The sequence below is a fragment of the Musca autumnalis genome, unplaced genomic scaffold (genome assembly GCF_047663935.1).
Source record: "Musca autumnalis isolate F117 unplaced genomic scaffold, ASM4766393v1 scaffold_3, whole genome shotgun sequence".
Classification (NCBI taxonomy): Eukaryota; Metazoa; Arthropoda; class Insecta; order Diptera; family Muscidae; genus Musca; species Musca autumnalis.
In genome coordinates, this window is record NW_027411866.1 from 220,106,567 (window position 1) to 220,124,788 (window position 18,222).

Genomic DNA, 18,222 nt, shown 5'->3' on the forward strand with positions numbered 1-18,222 from the left:
AATGTATTTTATTTAGGAAAAACATGTTTATTTTTATCGAATAGTATTTTCAGATTATAGAATGTTAAGCCAACTGCTGCACCACTCAAATAAGTCAAATTCAAAATTTTTAATCTCTCAGCATTTATGCTAACGGGGTATAAGACTTTCATACGGGCAAAATGTGTCATGAAAATAATGCTTTCAGACCCCAAGTATGTTTGGACGAAATGTGTTTCAGACAATGTGGAGTTGATTTAGCCAAATCCGTCTGGGTGGAGCGCACGGCAGTCTGGAGCGCACGGGCCAACCGATTCGGTCCAAAGTTTGTCTTTCGTAATATTTTGTCCAAACTTAGTTTAAGTTCGAAGATGGGTTATATCGGTCCACTCCATCCGGTACCTCCCCCACAAAAGTTCGGACATTTTCGGAAAATTTGTGCACACGATAACTCTTAAAGGGAGTAGACGATTTGGTCCATACTTTCCACATCGTGAAATTTTTACCAGACTTAGATGAAGTTCCAATATGGACTCAAGCGGTCCACTCCTTCGGGTACCTTCCACACAAAATTTCGGAAAAGTTCACATTAGGACCTGCTCTCGAATCCCTTTGATTTTTGTTGTAACAACTTGTACTCACTGGCTCCCATACGAAGGTACAAGTTTCTTAAGGGGCAAGTCCACACCTCCTGAGAAAATAGCCTGAAAGTTGGAAAAAACTCCTATGATATCGTGTGTAGTGGTTGGAGCGCTATATGAATCTCGAACGAATCTGCCGATTCGGTCCAAAATTTGAACTTCGCAATATTTTGTCCAAACTTAGTTTAAGTTCGAAGACAAGCCATATCGGTCCACTCCTTCAGGTACCTCCCCCACAAAAGTTAAAAAATGTTCGGAAAAATTGTGTGCACGGTAACTCTTGAAGGAAGTGATCGATTTAGTCCATACTTTACACATCCTAATATATCTACCCCACTATTTAAAATTATCACTAAAATGGTATGTATGTCTTGAACGGCGCACAATGGTTCAGGAATCGATTTTCCTGGCCAAAAATAACGATTTTGTTTTGTCAAAGATATTTAATGTCTATATAGGATTCGATAGCAAACATATTGAAACTAAGGAAACCAAAAAATTAGGCCCAAATATTGGAAGGTGTGGGCGTGGCGTGCCCCTAAAGACGAGCATTTTCCCCATTTTTGGGAAATACGTCATTTTTGCAAATTTCTGGAGAAAGACGAAGCTATTTCTCTGAAACTGTAACAGTTATTGTGTTCATTGTTTTTGTGTAAGGTAGGAAAGATTGTGGCCTTTAAAAATCGTTTTAGTAAATTACCGTAGCGTTTACACAACATGATCTATTTTATTTTTCCTCGGGTACTAAATTTTATGAAATTCCACATTTAGTGGACTAGAACTTTTGTGGAACAACATGGAACAAAGTTCTGTTTTCGCAGAAAGATGCCCGAAGGTCTCCTCTTCCAGCCCATATATACTTTTGTACCCGTCCCGTTCCGTCCGTTTAACACTTTTTTCAATTGATTGAAATTACATGGGTAAAAATGTGTGGTTTTCTATACCGTTTCCATATGAATTACAGTTTTTTGACACAAATTACAACTTTTTTGAGTATATGAGTTTTTATACGAGTTATATAAGTTTTATTAAAACACAAGCAGAATTTTTTTAATTTTTGAAAAAATTTAAATTTTTTTTTGTAAATTTTTTTTTACAAATTTTTGAAAAAAAATTTTTTTGACATTTTTTCGATTTTTTTTTAGTTTGTTTTTGGTAATTATTTTGTTTATTTGTTGGTGTTTGACCATCTTTAATACATAGGAAGATATAAAAACCACAAAAACACTCATATTTTGATGAAAAATAGTGAAAAAACTCAAAAGTTTAACTTTGACCTTGAATTTCTCTGCAACCACTAGACCGCTCATAATTCGTCTGAAAGCTGATTGTGTTATCTGTCTAACAAAAAAAGAATTATGAATATATCTCTATCCGTTCAAAAGTTGCAGAATTTTGACCAGGAAAAAACGATTCTGAACCACTGTGCGGCGCAACCAATTTGGGCCAAACTTTGAATCTTCTAATATTTTGTCCAAACTTAGTTTAGCTTCTAAAATGGCCCATATCGGTCCTCTCGTTAGGGTACCTCCCCCACAAGAGTTCAACATATGTGTCTAATTGCAGTTTAGGGTCTGTTTGAAGATCCTTTGGAAATGTATACAGATGCTGTTCGTTTACAGCGATATTATGTTTTCCGTGGACAAGTCCAAGCTTCCTGCCATACTGGTCCAAAAGTTATACGATGACCCACTGAAATGGCTGGTGGGCGCGATATCTATCGAAAAGATATGACTCCTAAAATAAGATCCACCTCCACCACATTTTTGTCGGCAACTAAAAATGTCCAAAAAGGGCCACAAAATTCTGAAAAAACCCTTAATCTATTCGATCTGTCCGTAGATGAAAGTTTTAAATCACATAGGCTGAAGGCATATCTCTGTCGGCAAAGTCGACTGATATTTATACCCTCAGCCTTTAGGCTAAAGAGGGTATTTACACTTTGATACGACCAAAAATTTGCCTCATCGAAATAATGGTTTTAGACCCCAAGTATGTTTGTACGATATCCGTTTCAGACAATTTTGAGTAGATCTAGCAATGTCCGTCCGTCTGTCTGTCTGTCCGTCTGTCTGTCTGTCTGACTGGCTGGTGCGCACGATAACTCTCGAACGGATCAATCGATTCGATTCAAATTTTGGGTATCGAAATATTTTGTCCAGATTCGATTTTGAGTTCGAAGATGGGCCAATTAGGTCCACTCCTTCAGGTACCTCCCCCACAAATGTTCAAAAATTGTCGCAAAACTTGTGCGCACGATAACTCTTGTAGGGAATAACCGATTTGGTCCCTACTTTGCACATCGTGTAATTTCAACCAAACTTAGATGAGGTTCCAATATGGACTCAATCGGTCCACTACTTCGGGTACCTCCCACATAAAATTTCGGAAAAGTTCAGTTTAGGACCTGGTCTCGAATCGCTTTGTTTTTTGTTTATCTAAGTTGTATTCGATGTCCTCTATACGACGCTGTAAGTTTCATTAGGGGCAAGTCTATACTTCCTGAGAAAATAGCCTGAAAGTTACAAAAAACCCTATAACACCGGGTGTAGAGGTTGGAGCGCAAGATAACTCTCGAACGGATCTGCCGATTCGGTCCAAAATTTGGCTTTCGTAATATTTTGTCGAAACTTAGTTCAAGTTCAAAGATGGATTATATCGGTCCACTCCTTCCGGTACCTCCCCCACAAAAGTTCGAAAATGTTCGGAAAATTTGTGAGTACGATAACTCTTGAAGGAGGTAACCGTTTTGTTCCATACTTTGCACATTATGAAATTTCTACCAGACTTAGATGAGGTTACAATATGGAGTCAATCGGTAAACTCCCCTATACGAAGGTACAAGTTTCCTCAGGGGCAAGTCCATACTTCTTGAAAAAATAGCCCGAAGGGTGTAAAAACCCCCTATTGCACCCCCATTCTCTATGTCGGTCCATTCCTTTAACTACCTTTTCCGCAAAATTTTTGAACTTTAATCCTAATCAACATTTTTATGGGTTCATACGACCAAAATTTTGAAACCCCTAAATACATAAGTAGTTTGTGAAAAAAGTGTTTCAATTTGCACAGGCTGAGGGTATATCTCTGTCGGCAAAGCCGACTGATACTTTTTTACTTGTTTTTTACATGTTACCTAAAAATTCAACCTAATTGTGTGCATTTTGGTTGTTTTTTCTCTTCCGAGATGAGATTATTCAGCTCAGAAGGTTTTTGTAAATGAAAAACAAGTAAAAAAGTGTCAGTCGGCTTTGCCGACAGATATATACCCTCAGCCAATGTGAAGTGAAACTTTCATCTACGGACATATAGAATGTATTTAGCGTCCCTTCAGAATTTTGTGGCCCTTTTTGGACATTTGAACTTGCCGACAAAAATTTGGATTAGGAATTAACTGCACTAAGACACAAATGCTGAACTTTTGAGGGGGAGGTACCCTTAGGGAGGACCCATATGGGCCATTTTAGAAGTTAAACTAAATTTTGACAAAATATTAGGAGATCCAAAGTTTGGACCAAATTGGTTGCCCCATTCAAATGATATCGTCCTAGCATTTTAGTGACATATGGCGACTAGGGATACGCAGTGGAATGCAATAATCGGTTTTTCGATTATACGGTTTTCGCGAAAAACTTAAAACTCGATTTTCGGTTAGTCGATTATTTAAGAGTGTACTAAAAGTCGACTTTCGATTATTCGTTAACCGCCGAAAACCGATTATAATCGAACATTTTCGTTGATGCGATCCGTGATGAATATATGTATAAAAAGTACTGTCCATTACGCGGTTTTAGCACACCCTATAGTCAACTACGACTAATAGTCGTCCACGATTAATAGTCAATAGTCGACTACGACTTTTAGAAATTGTGATTAATCGATTTTACGTATGCCTAATGGCGAGATAGGGATTTTTTACACCTTCCGGGCTGTTTTCCCAAGAAATATGGACTTGCCCCTGAAAAACTTTTGCCATCGTAATGGAGGTAGCGAATGCGAATCGCTTCAACAAAATTCAAAGCGATTCGAGAGTAGGTCTTAAAGTGAACTTATCCGAAATTTTGTGTGAGAGGTACCAGAAAGAGTAGACAACTATAGTCCATATTCGAACCAGATCTATATCTGGTAGATATATTAGGATGTGCGAAGTATGGATTACATGGGTCACTCCCTTTAAGAGTTATCGTGCGCATAATGTTTTCCGAACATTTTTGAACTTTTGTTGGGGGAGGTACCTGAAGGAGTTGACCGATATGGCTTATCTTCGAATTTAAAATATGTTTGGACAAAACATTACGAAGGCCAGATTTTGGACCGAATCGGCAGATACGTTCGAGAGTTATCTTGCGCACCAACCACTACACACGGTGTCATAGGGGCTTTTTGCATCTTTTAGGCTATTTCCTCAGGAATTATGGACTTGCCCCTGATGAAACTTGTACCGTCGTATGGGGGGCAGTGAATACAAGTTGCTACAACAAAAATCAAAGCGATTCGAAAGCAGGTCCTAAACTGAACTTTTCCGAAATTTTGTGTGGGAGGTACCCGAAGGAGTGGACCGATATGGCCCATCTTCGAACTTAAACTAAGTTTGGACAAAATATTACGATAGCCAAGTTTTGGACCAAATCGGCTCATCCGTTTGAGAGTTATCGTGCGCACCAGCCAGCCAGACAGACAGACGGAAGGACGGAAACACATTTCGTTCAAACATACTTGGGGTCTAAAACCATTATTTCGATGAGGCACATTTTGCCCGTATGAAAGTGTATATACCCTCGTTAGCATAAATGCTGAGGGTATAAATAATAGGTTTCGCACTTGTTGACGGTGCTCATCAGGTGTATTATGTGAGACAATCACACTATGCCTTTACCCTAAATTGTTCGTTTTATATATCCAGAATTTTTTGCTAAATTCCAGTTAAGAATTCGATACAATAACTTTTTTTATGGGTTTCATTTAAGTAGGAAATACAGACTACGCTTGGCTTCATGTCTTCGTTGTAATTCCCCCAACTTTTAGGCTAAGGAAGCTAACTAAATTTTGATAGATCGAAAATGTGTCTCATCCAGTATGCTTGGACGAAATACCTTTCAGTCGGTTTAACCATGTCCATCCGTCCTTCTGTCTGTCTGACTGGCCGCACGATAACTTTCGAATTGATCAACCGATTTGGTCAAAACTTTGCACATCGTAATAGTTCTTCGAATAATTGATCAGGTTCAATATAGATCTACTTCTTGGAAGTATATAAAAATACAGATTTGACTATGTGCTGTGTAACCAACACTCCACTAAGCCATCTCATCTTGAATAATGATTTCAATTCAATTTTACATTTTACATATAATGGGTGCCACAGTGCACTGTGGTCCCAGCCCGTGACAAAAATACAAAAATCGATGTATACAAATTATGATTGTAACTATTCAAATCTATCGTTGACACATCAAATTTTAGTATTCCGGCTTTCTTTTTATTTCCATTTGTAGAAATTGAGACATTGAAATTTCCTTTAACGTAGTGACAAGTTACAAGTGATATCACAAAAACGTAATGTGTAAAATTACTATAGTAAGAAATGTAAGATAAAGTTGATAGTATTGTTATAGTTTTTAATTGATAACATCATAAAGTTGTATCTTTATTTTGTAAAAAAATGCAAAATGTTTGAACTTTAATCCTAATCAACATTTTTGTCGGTTCATACGACCAAAATTTTGAAACCCCCTAAATACATAAGTTTGTTTGTGAAAAAAGTGTTTCAATTTGCCCAGATTGAGGATATATCTCTGTCGGCAAAGCCGACTGATACTTTTTTACTTGTTGTAGAAAATTTAGGCCAAATACTTAAATATGCCAAATATCGGGAGATAACATGGTATAGGACTATACCAAAATGTGGACATATATTGATAATTTTTGGCAAGAATGTTTGATACAGATTATAAACTCGAAATGTCAAATTAGAAAATATGGCCGAAATCGTTAAATTATAAATAAACGGGAGTTACGTCTATATGGGGGATATACGAAAACATGTACTTCTATCGACCATAGACCTACGCAAGATGTTTAATACTACCAAAGAAAACAAAATGTCAAATTACAGCGAATTCACTTCGAAAATATAGCCAAAATCTTGAAATTAATAATAACCTGGAAGTACCGTTATGGGGGTCTATACCTAGGAGTGGACCAATCCTGCTGATTTTTGGGGAAAATTATCTTCTAGTCACTACGAGCTTATGATCAAATTTTCAAATCGATATCTTGATTAGAAATATTTTTGTCGCTCTCTCCCACACAAGCTAAACCACAGTGCAGTGGTGCAATAGTAAGCACGTGCGCCTTGCACGCAGGTCGGGTAAAAACATCATACTTTCCAACGGGGGCAAAGTATCCCTCAGCGTAATGTAGACGACATTTCCATAATAGACTATTATAAAAGCGATGTCGTAAAACACGCCGCACATTGGGGCAAGATTCCAAAAAACGGAGATTAATTCGGGGAAGCATTTGAGTGAACTAATGTTAATATTTTTCGAATGTTTACACTTCAATCAATATAACGGAACACAGTTTTGGTGCAAATTGAGGGACTGTAGAGGTATATTCGAAGCCCTCATAAATGGGTACCATAAAAATGATGAAGTGTTTTTACGGTTTTGCCTTCATTTATTATTTGATGAATCCAAAATCTTCTAATATGGTAAATTATTGGTTAAGCTATGTATTTCGAGGGTCTTGACCACATTTTTTAGTACATTTATCTGTAAATTAGGATTTATAGTTCTGAATGCCTAAGAATTCATAGTGTGAAAATTTGTCAATATAGGTCAATGTTTTGGTATAGGCCCCTATATAGAGGTGCAGTCAAATTTGGGAGTTTTCGAATATTATATGCATATATTGCAACTAAACTGGTTCAAATTGTGAATTGTACATTTTGAAGGGATTGAAAATATTTCTATCAAACATCATCTCTATATATTCTCGTTTTGGAATATGATCCATATAAAATATTCCGCTACTTTTTTAACTCTAAATACTTTTCAAAAATAGGGAAAATGGCTACATTTTAAATTAATTTTTAATATGCTTCTTAACTTCTTTTGTCATAAATGTGTTTTTCTAAGACTTATGCCAAGTTTACACTTGCGCTCTAAAATCCACTGGATTTCACGAAATCCTGAAATACATCCCGGTGTTTACACTTATTTTTTTGTTGATTTCATACATGTCACAATGATCAAGGTAGATGCATACGCGCAGCTGATCGAACATGAATTTTCTAAACAAGTTGTTGCAAATTGAATTAGACATCAAAAATATACGACAATATAGAACTTTACAACTTTATTTCGAAAATTATAGTAAAACTATCTATATATCGTATTAATTGTGTATAGAACCCGTTCCCGTACTCCGAAGTCTAGCAAGACTTACACTTCTCTCTAAACAAAAATAGCGCCGAATAACACCCTATTCTCCTGTTTTCTGCCATACAATTTTGGCATAGTAGAAACTAGCAACATGTTCATTATCATCTAAATACGATAGTTTTTGCAATTTCCGTCCTTTTTTCGTTCCCGTATTTTTAAGAAATTTGTATGGGGAAGCAATTTTAGACAATTCGCTCTTTTTTCTAACATTACCATTAAAAAAGTACGAGAACGCAATGAAAAATAGCATTGTAACAGAGTAATCTAATATTTTTTTCACATTGTTTAAAAATTTTGATTCTAAAATTTTTTGTTGCAGCAATTGACCATCTACCTTGTTTATTGTGAGACGTGAAAAGTGTTGCAACTTTTGGTACTTTTTCAGTCACAAACAGGGTTCTATATCATGTGTACTGTGATTTCGATGTTGATTTCGCTGAAATCACGAAATGAGATGATTTCATTTTTGTATGCGAAATCATGATAATTTTTGCTTGATTCCGCGCGAAATCACGAAACGCCTTCGAAATCACGAAAAGACGCCGAATGTAAACCAAACATTAGATTCCTAACTGAAGTTGACGATTCCATTCTAAAAGGGACACTTTTGATGCGTAAAAAAATATTACTCTTTATATTCCAAAATTTAATTAAATTTTTTATGGTGCTCTTTAAATTATTAAAAATTCTTTAGCTTTATGACAGTGTAACTGTAGAAGTAAACAATATATGATCTTGACATTTTGGTTAAAGACTTACAATTTTGTACCATATTACCATGTAACGACAGTTTTACCAAAAACCGAATTTAATTTATTTTAATTAATCTCCATTTTTTGCTATTCTATGCTATTTCACCCCTTGTGCATCGCCATCATTTCTTATAAATCATTATATATAGTAACTATAACATAATGGTAGACCTGCACAAGTTGTGTTATGTAGGGTGACCACAGACGTTAAACCAAAACACGACATACTGTACAACAGTAACAGGGAAAATGAAGACAAAAACCCCAAAATGCAAACATTTGACCCACAGCTATTTCCACCATTTTTGACATAACTCAAAATGAGCAAGCAGGGAGCAAGTTTTGTTAGCACAATATCAAAGAAAACAATCAAGAGAAAAATACAAAAAAAATTCTCACGACCTTCTCGACACTCTTTTTCGTTATACTCCAATACATTTCAAAATTATGCAAAATCTGGACACATTTTGAGGAATTTTTTAAACACATTTCTACAAGACTTTTTCAGTACAATTTTTTCCTAAAATATTAAGAATTACCTTTGCCACGTTTGTGTAGCAAAAACTACGTTATGGCGATTTAAAAGCACCAAAATTTAATACTTGTCACCTGTTTCTTAAATTTTGAAAATATGTTCAACTTTAACACTGTGCTACTGTTAAATCCTAAATATTGCTTGTTGGTCGTCGTCGACTGAATAAGTCGACGTCTACCGTTCTTTTGTGAATCGTTCTTTTTCTAATTTTTAAACTTAAGCGATTTTGTATTTCACCAGAGGAGGCTGTAGTATCATTTTCGGATGGATATGAACAATATCGGGTAATGTTTTGGTATAGCATCGTTATAGCGGTACCTTCCGATCTTCGGAATTTTGAATTTTTAAGCCATATTTCCCCACTAAATTAGCTGTAATTTGGTACTTAGGGTTCCTAGTGGTCACAAAACATATCCGCCAAAGATCGTTGTCCTAGGTCCACGTTTGGGTATAGCCCCCATATAGCGATAAGTTCGGATTTTCAGTATTTTGAGGATTTAAGCTAAATTTTCCGAAAATCAATTATTTCGCCTGCAATAATTAATTATTTAGAATCCTTTATGTCTAAAAGATGTGATTGTGTCATCCAGAATAGAGGAGGCCCAACGAAATATTGATTTCAATGGTTTTTGTTATACTTCAAATAGGGGGGTGCTTTAGTTTTGTCCGGTTACATTTACGACCTAAAATGATTTTTGAATTTTAACTTTTGTTTATTACATTCTGAATACATTCTGATTGTGTTTTCTATTAATATGGATATAAATAAAGAAAATGAAAAATACAAATAAAAATTACAACTTTGTTTTCTTAAAAAAATTTTCATTTTAAAAATATGTACTGAGGGGGTGCTTTAGTTTTGGCCGATACTGTATGTATGTATGAATATCAATTATATAATTATTCGTAGTTTTAGCAGTTTACATTTTAGCACAACACGGATATAATTATTTGTTAACACAACGCGGATATACATTTAATCAGATTAAAAACTAAAAGAAACAAATAATTTGCAGGCTGGCTTTAGAAAAGTTTGTATACGTAATAGTATAAGTTTAGTCCGGTCAAAATAGACATGCGTATAAGGGGGAAATAGCAAAAATTCCCACAAAGCTGAATTTTGGTGGAGAGCTAGGGTTAGCCATTAGAAGCAACGTCCTAAAAGACCCCATCGATCCCATGTGTGCAAAACAAGTTATTCGGGGTCAAAGGTCATTTTTGGAGGCATTATTCAGTTTTTTTATTTTTTCTCAAAAACGGTAAGACCTAGCAAAAGCCGGCTAAAGTAAAAGTTGTAGATTTAATAATTGTCTACAAGAGTGGTCTTTATGATTCTTAAAAAAGACTTACCATTTTCGAGATATAGCGATCTAAAAGTCAAATAAAAAATTAGCCGCGTAAGTACATTGTGAGGCAAACCGGTTAAAGTAACGAGACTATGTGTTAGATACTTCCGTAAGCTTTCAAACGATATCCACTTTGCAGAAATCGGTTCAGTAGAACCGGTTCTAACCCGGTTATTAAATTTGGCCTTTCTGGTCGAATAACCGGCGAACCGGATCCGCAACCGTTGAAAATTATACATTTCCGTAATCAGCGCAACATGTCCTACCTTCGGACAAAACTTGGAAAAAATCGGAGAGTTTTCGTTGGGGTCGTTCCCTTTGGGGGAAGGTCAAACTTGTAGATAATTTTTCTGTCTACAATATTTACTTTAGTCACTTTTTGATTAGATCAACCGTTTTCAAAAAATAAATCCGAAAACCTAAAAACCCTTAAAATTTGACCTTTGACCCCGAATAATTTTTTTTGCACACATGGTATCGATGGGGACTTTTAGGACATTGCTTCTAATGGCAAACCCTAGCTCTCCACCAAAATTCAGCTCTGTGGGAATTTTTGCTATTTCAATGTCTATTTTGACCGGACTAGTTCTACACATAATAGTTTAGTTTAGTTTATTTTTATTGAGACTTTTTAACAGTGGGTATCCTATGGAAAATTTCTCAAAATATGTACATATGTGTATGTGTACACGGGCTTGGTCTATAATGATTTTTTCGAAAATTTGCAAACGGAACTTTTAAGCTAAAATTTCGAAAATTTGGTAGCGGAACGTGATCGAAGGTGTTCTAAGTTTGGATGAAATATTAGGAGTGAAAAATTTGGACCAAATCGGTTGATTCGGCAGTCAAGCAGGTCTAAATCGAAATTAAGTTATTTGAAACAAATATCGCCCGCTTGGGATTTAAAACCATTACTTCAATTAGTCACATAAATGGATTTATACCCTCGTCAGGCATTACGTTTCCAATCTTCTTGTTATGGTATAAGACTTCTTCTATAATTATTATAAAAATATATTTTTTCCAAGCTTTCTTGTTGTACACGACTTCTTATGTAAATAAAATATTTACATATAACGTCATCATGTATTTCATGTGTCAATGTTACATGTACATATGTATGTCGTAGCGACGAAACAAAAATAATGCAAATATAAATTCTAATAAGAAAGAAATACCACAAATCACCATTACTATTAAAAAAGCAAGCTACAACTACAACAATTTCTAATTAAATTAAACACAAAACAAATATTCAATTTTGTGAAATAAATCGTCATCCATGAATTCGTAAGTAAGGCAAAATATGAATAAACTTACAATTCAATACCACCATTCATTAAATATGTTCACATAACACCATTATGGTTCGATCAGAACCTTATAATAACTTGAACATAGACCTCAATAGATAGTTCGATGTCAACCGTGCGACCGTATAGGCGAAATACCTAGTGTGTTATATCGGGATAAGAAATTTCATATAGCAATTGCAGGATTAGAAGAACTGCACGTACAACGAAAAAAGGATACAAAGTGAACCATGAATGTGGAAACACTAACACACGAAAATATGCAACTCCCAGTGGGAGCTGCTGCCACTAGCGCTGCCGGCACTTGGATAAGCCTCCTTTTCGGTTTGGGTGTGATTGCCATACTCTATGAGTACTATCGTCGTAATACCCGTGAATACAAACTGATGGATGCCATACCAACGCCAAAGCAAATGCCATTGATTGGTAATGGTCACTTAGCATTTGGTCGGAATAATCATGAGATTTTATCCTTGGCAAGAAGTCTGTCCCAACAATATGGTGACACTATACGCATTTTATTGGGTCACATGAATGTGGTGTTCGTCAGTCATCCCGCCGATTTGGAAATATTCTTAAGTGGTCAGAAACATTTGGAGAAATCGGTAGAATATCGCTATTTCCAGCCATGGTTTGGTAATGGTCTGCTGATTTCAAAGGGCCATCACTGGCGCCATCATCGTAAAATGATTGCTCCCACATTCCATCAGAGCATTTTGAAAAGTTTCGTGCCAACATTTGTAAAACACTCCAAGGCTGTGGTCGGACGTATGAGTGATAAGGTGGGGCAAGAGTTCGATTGCCATAAATATATGTCCGAGACCACCGTCGACATCCTCTTGACCACAGCAATGGGTTGCAAGACAAAACCTGAGACTGAGAAGAGTGCCGAATATGCCCAAGCCGTTATGGATATGTGCGATATTATTCACAATCGTCAATTGAAATTGTTCTATCGTCTGGATGCTACCTACAGCTTTACCAAACTTCGTGAACGTGACAACAAGCTGATGAGTGTTATTCGTAGTATGACCAGCAAAGTGGTGGAGGATCGTAAAAAGAATTTCAATGCTGATGAACGTGCTGTTGTTGATCGTTCAGATGATATTGCCAAGGCTAAAGCCAAAAAAGAGGGTCTACGCGATGATTTAGATGATATCGATGAAAATGATGTTGGTGAAAAGAAACGTTTGGCTTTGTTGGATGCCATGATGGAAATGGAAAAGAATCCCGATATTACATGGACCGATAAGGATATTTTGGATGAGGTCAACACCATTATGTTTGAGGTATGTAAAGTGGGAAAATTTTGAACCATAAGTCGGATTTTAAGAAATTTCACGCCTTCTTAAATGGGTCCAACGAGAATTTAAATAAATTTCACGCCCTCTTAAAATTGGTCTGAAAATTATTTAAAAAAATTCCACGCCTGCTTAAAAGGGTAGGAAAATAATTTAAAACAAATCCACTCTTCCTTGAAAAGGTATGAACATTATTTTGAAAGATTCCCCGACTCCTTGAAAGGGTATGAATATTATTTTAAAAAATACCACGCCTCCTTAGAAGACTTTGAAAATTATTAGAAAATACCCCACCTCCATAAAAGGCTTTGAAAATCATTGTAAAAACTTCCTCCTCCTGAATGTTTTTAAAAGATTCCACGCCTCCTTTAAAGAACCACGCCTCCTGAAGTCGATTTGAAAATTATTTTAAAAAATTCCACGCCTCCTAAAGGGGATTTGAAAATTATTTTAAAAAATTCCACGACTCCTAAAGGGGATTTGAAAATTATTTTAAAAAATTCCACGACTCCTAAAGTGGATTTGAAAATTATTTTAAAAAATTCCACGCCTCCTAAAGGGGATTTGAAAATTATTTTAAAAAATTCCACGCTTCCTAAAGGGGATTTGAAAATTAGTTTAACAAATTCCACGCCTTCTTAAAAGGGCCTGAAAATTATTTAAAAAAATTCCACGCCTTCTTAAAAGGGCCTGAAAATTATTTTAAAAAATTCCACGCCTCCTAAAGTTGATTTGAAAATTATTTTAAAAAATTCCACGCCTCCTAAAGGGGATTTGAAAATTATTTTAAAAAATTCCACGCCTCCTAAAGGGGATTTGAAAATTATTTTAAAAAATTCCACGCCTCCTAAAGGGGATTTGAAAATTATTTTAAAAAATTCCACGCCTCCTAAAGGGGATTTGAAAATTATTTTAAAAAATTCCACGCCTCCTAAAGGGGATTTGAAAATTATTTTAAAAAATTCCACGCCTCCTAAAGGGGATTTGAAAATTATTTTAAAAAATTCCACGCCTCCTAAAGGGGATTTGAAAATTATTTTAAAAAATTCCACGCCCCCTAAAGGGGATTTGAAATTTATTTTAAAAAATTCCACGCCTCCTAAAGGGGATTTGAAAATTATTTTAAAAAATTCCACGCCTCCTAAAGGGGATTTGAAATTTATTTTAAAAAATTCCACGCCTCCTAAAGGGGATTTGAAAATTATTTTAAAAAATTCCACGCCTCCTAAAGGGGATTTGAAAATTATTTTAAAAAATTCCACGACTTCGTAAAATGGTCTGAAAATTATTTTAAAAAATTCCTCGCCTCCTAAAGGGGATTTGAAAATTATTTTAAAAAATTCCACGCCTCCTAAAGGGGATTTGAAAATTATTTAAAAAAATTCCACGCCTCCTTAAGAGGACCTGAAAATTATTTTAAAAAATTCCACGCCTCTTTAAGAGGATCTGAAAATTATTAAAAAAAATTCCACGCCTCCTTAAGAGGACCTGAAAATTATTTTAAAAAATTCCACGCCTCTTTAAGAGGATTGGAAAATTATTTAAAAAAATTCCACGCCTCTTTAAGAGGATTGGAAAATTATTTAAAAAAATTCCACGCCTCCTTAAGAGGACCTGAAAATTATTTTAAAAAAATCCACGCCTCTTTAAGAGGATCTGAAAATTATTTAAAAAAATTCCACGCCTCTTTAAAAGGATCTGAAAATTACTTAAAAAAATTCCACGCCTCCTTAAGAGGACCTGAAAATTATTTTAAAAAATTCCACGCCTCCTTAAGAGGATCTGAAAATTATTTAAAAAACTCCGACCTCCGAAGAGGATCTGAAAATTATTTTAAAAAATTCCACGCCTCCTTAAGAGGATCTGAAAATTATTTTAAAAAATTCCACGCCTCCTTAAGAGGATCTGAAAATTATTTTAAAAAATTCCACGCCCACTTAAGAGGATCTGAAAATTATTTAAAAAAAATTCCACGCCTCTTTAAGAGGATCTGAAAATTATTTAAAAAAATTCCACGCCTCCTTAAGAGGACATGAAAATTGTTTTTAAAAATTCTACGCCTCCTTAAGAGGATCTGAAAATTATTTAAAAAACTCCGACCTCCGAAGAGGATCTGAAAATTATTTTAAAAAATTCCACGCCTCCTTAAGAGGATCTGAAAATTATTTTAAAAAATTCCACGCCTCCTTAAGAGGATCTGAAAATTATTTAAAAAAATTCCACGACTCCTAAGAGCATCTGAAAATTATTTTAAAAAATACCACGCCTCCTTAAGAGGACCTGAAAATTATTTAAAAAACTCCCACGCCTCCGAAGAGGATCTGAAAATTATTTAAAAAACTCCCACACCTCCGAAGAGGATCTGAAAATTATTTTAAAAAATTCCACGCATCCTTAAGAGCATCTGAAAATTATTTTAAAAAATTCAATGCCTCATTAAAAGGATCTGAAAATTATTTAAAAAAATTCCACGACTGCTAAGAGGATCTGAACATTATTTTAAAAAATTTCACGTCTTAAAATTCTCAGATGCTCTTAAAATTATTTTAAAAAATGCCATGCCTCCTTAGGATCTGAAATTTTTTTTCAAAAATTCCACTCCTTCTTAAACGGGTCTGAAAATTATTTAAAAAATTCCACGCCTCCCTAAAAGGATCTGAAAATTATTTTAAAAAATTCCACGCCTCCTTAAGATGACCTGAAAATTATTTAAAAACTCCCACGCCTCCGAAGAGGATCTGAAAATTATTTAAAAAACCCCCACGCATCCTTAAGAGGATCTGAAAATTATTTTAAAAAATTCAATGCCTCATTAAGAGGATCTGAAAATTATTTAAAAAAATTCCACGACTGCTAAGAGGATCTGAAAATTATTTAAAAAAATTCCACGTCTCATTAAGAGATCCTGAAAACTATTAAAAAAAATTCCACTCCTCCTTAAAGGGTCTGAAATTTTTTAAAAAATTGCACGCCTCCTTTAAAGTGTCTGGAAAATATTAAAAAAAAATCCATTCACTTAAATGGTCTGACAATTATTCAAAAAAATTCCACCCATCCTTGAAAGGGTCTGAAAATTATTTTAAGAAAATTCCTAGTCTAATTAAATTTCTTGAAAATTATTTTAAAAAATTCCACGCCTCATTAAAAGGGTCTGACATTTTTTTTTAAAACATTCCACGCCTCCTAAAAGAGTCTGAAAGTTATTTTAAAACAAGTCAAGCCTCCTTAAATTTTTCTACATTCTTTCCACGCCTCCTTATGAGGATCAGAAAATTAATTTAAAAAAAACCACTCCTCCTTAAAGGGGTCTGAAAATTATTTAAAAAATTGCACGCCTCCTTAAAAGTGTTTGGAAAATATTAAAAAAATGCTACCCCCATAAAGGGTCTGACAATTATTCCAAAAAATTCCACGCATAATTAAAAGAGTCGGAAAATTATTTTAAGAAAATTCTTAGTCTCATTAAATTGTCTGAAAATTATTTAAAAAAATTCCACGCCTCATTAAAAGGGTCTGAAAGTTTTTTAAAACATTCCACGCCACCTAAAATGAGTCTGAAAGCTATTTAAAAAAAAAGTCAAGCCTCATTAAATGTTTTTACAGACTTTGCTGCCGGCAAAGCCGATTTATTCCTTTTTTATTTGTTGCTTAGAACGTATATTTCAAACCATTTTTATTATTTGTTTCAGGGCCACGACACCACAGCTGCCGGTTCCAGTTTTGCCCTCTGCCTTTTGGGCATCCATCAAGATGTCCAACAACGTGTCTTCGAGGAACAACAAGCCATATTCGGTGATGATTTGAATCGTGATTGTACATTTGCTGACACCCTCCAAATGTCCTATTTGGAAAGAGTTATCTGCGAGACTCTACGTTTGTATCCACCAGTACCACTCATTGCCCGTAAAGCCGAAGAAGATGTACATCTTAAATCTGGACCTTTTACCATTGCTAAGGGCACCACAGTGGTATTGCTGCAATACTTTGTTCACCGTTCGGCTAAATTCTATCCTGATCCAGATAAATTCAACCCAGATAACTTTTTACCAGAACGTGCAGCAAATCGTCATTATTATGCCTTCATCCCGTTCAGTGCTGGTCCACGTAGTTGTGTTGGTCGCAAATTTGCCATGTTGCAATTGAAGGTCTTGCTGTCGACCATTATTCGCAATTATCGTGTGTCTTCAACACGCACCCAGGATGATTTCAAATTGCAGGGTGATATTATATTGAAGATGTCAAATGGTTTTAATATTTCGCTGGAGAAGAGGCCAACCGCTAAGGTTTAGAGAGTTGCTTGAGGAGAAACAAAACAAACATACTGACATGGCTAACATCTTTTAAGAACAATTACTAACATCACTAACCAAAACCATACCATCTATACAAACGAAACGTGTACTCATATTTAATCGCCTATATTCGAAATGTGTGAATGATTGCTAACAACATAATATTTTATCCATAATTTTACTAACCTTTTTAATGCATAACAGAAATATTTACATTGTAAATACAAAAATGTAAAAAAAAAAACAAAAATAAATAAATGGTCATCCACAGTACAAAACTGTCAAAATAAAATTTTATTTTTTTTGTGGAAAAATTGACGTAAAACTGTTTTTTTTCGAATATTTTTTGGAGTTTTTTGCATTTTGTTGTAGTATTGTCTGTTATTTGTCATTTCACGCTTATAAAGCCTCATTTGGCAATTGGCCTAAAACTCAAGCTATTAAAAAAATCTACTTTTTTGTAATTTTCGACATTTGATGAAAAACTTAAATATGCGATAAAAGTTTGATCCAAATGCTTAAAATTTCTCAAAAATTTTGTTTTTCAAAATAGTCAGTCTTAATGGTCGTTGTTTTAATATTTAATTAAAACAACTTTAATTTGTTAGTGGGAAAAAA

At 34.8% G+C, this 18,222-nt stretch overlaps 1 protein-coding gene across 1 annotated transcript; it reads left to right on the forward strand.

The window, feature by feature from the left end:
* The first annotated feature begins 12,014 nt into the window (after positions 1-12,014).
* On the forward strand, positions 12,015-17,896 carry LOC141399001 (cytochrome P450 4g1-like). The gene is made up of 2 exons (XM_073976899.1): positions 12,015-13,300; positions 17,002-17,896. The coding sequence occupies exons 1-2, from the start codon at positions 12,242-12,244 to the stop codon at positions 17,599-17,601; spliced, it is 1,659 nt and encodes a 552-aa protein (XP_073833000.1). The 5' UTR covers positions 12,015-12,241; the 3' UTR covers positions 17,602-17,896.
* The last annotated feature ends 326 nt before the right edge of the window (positions 17,897-18,222 follow it).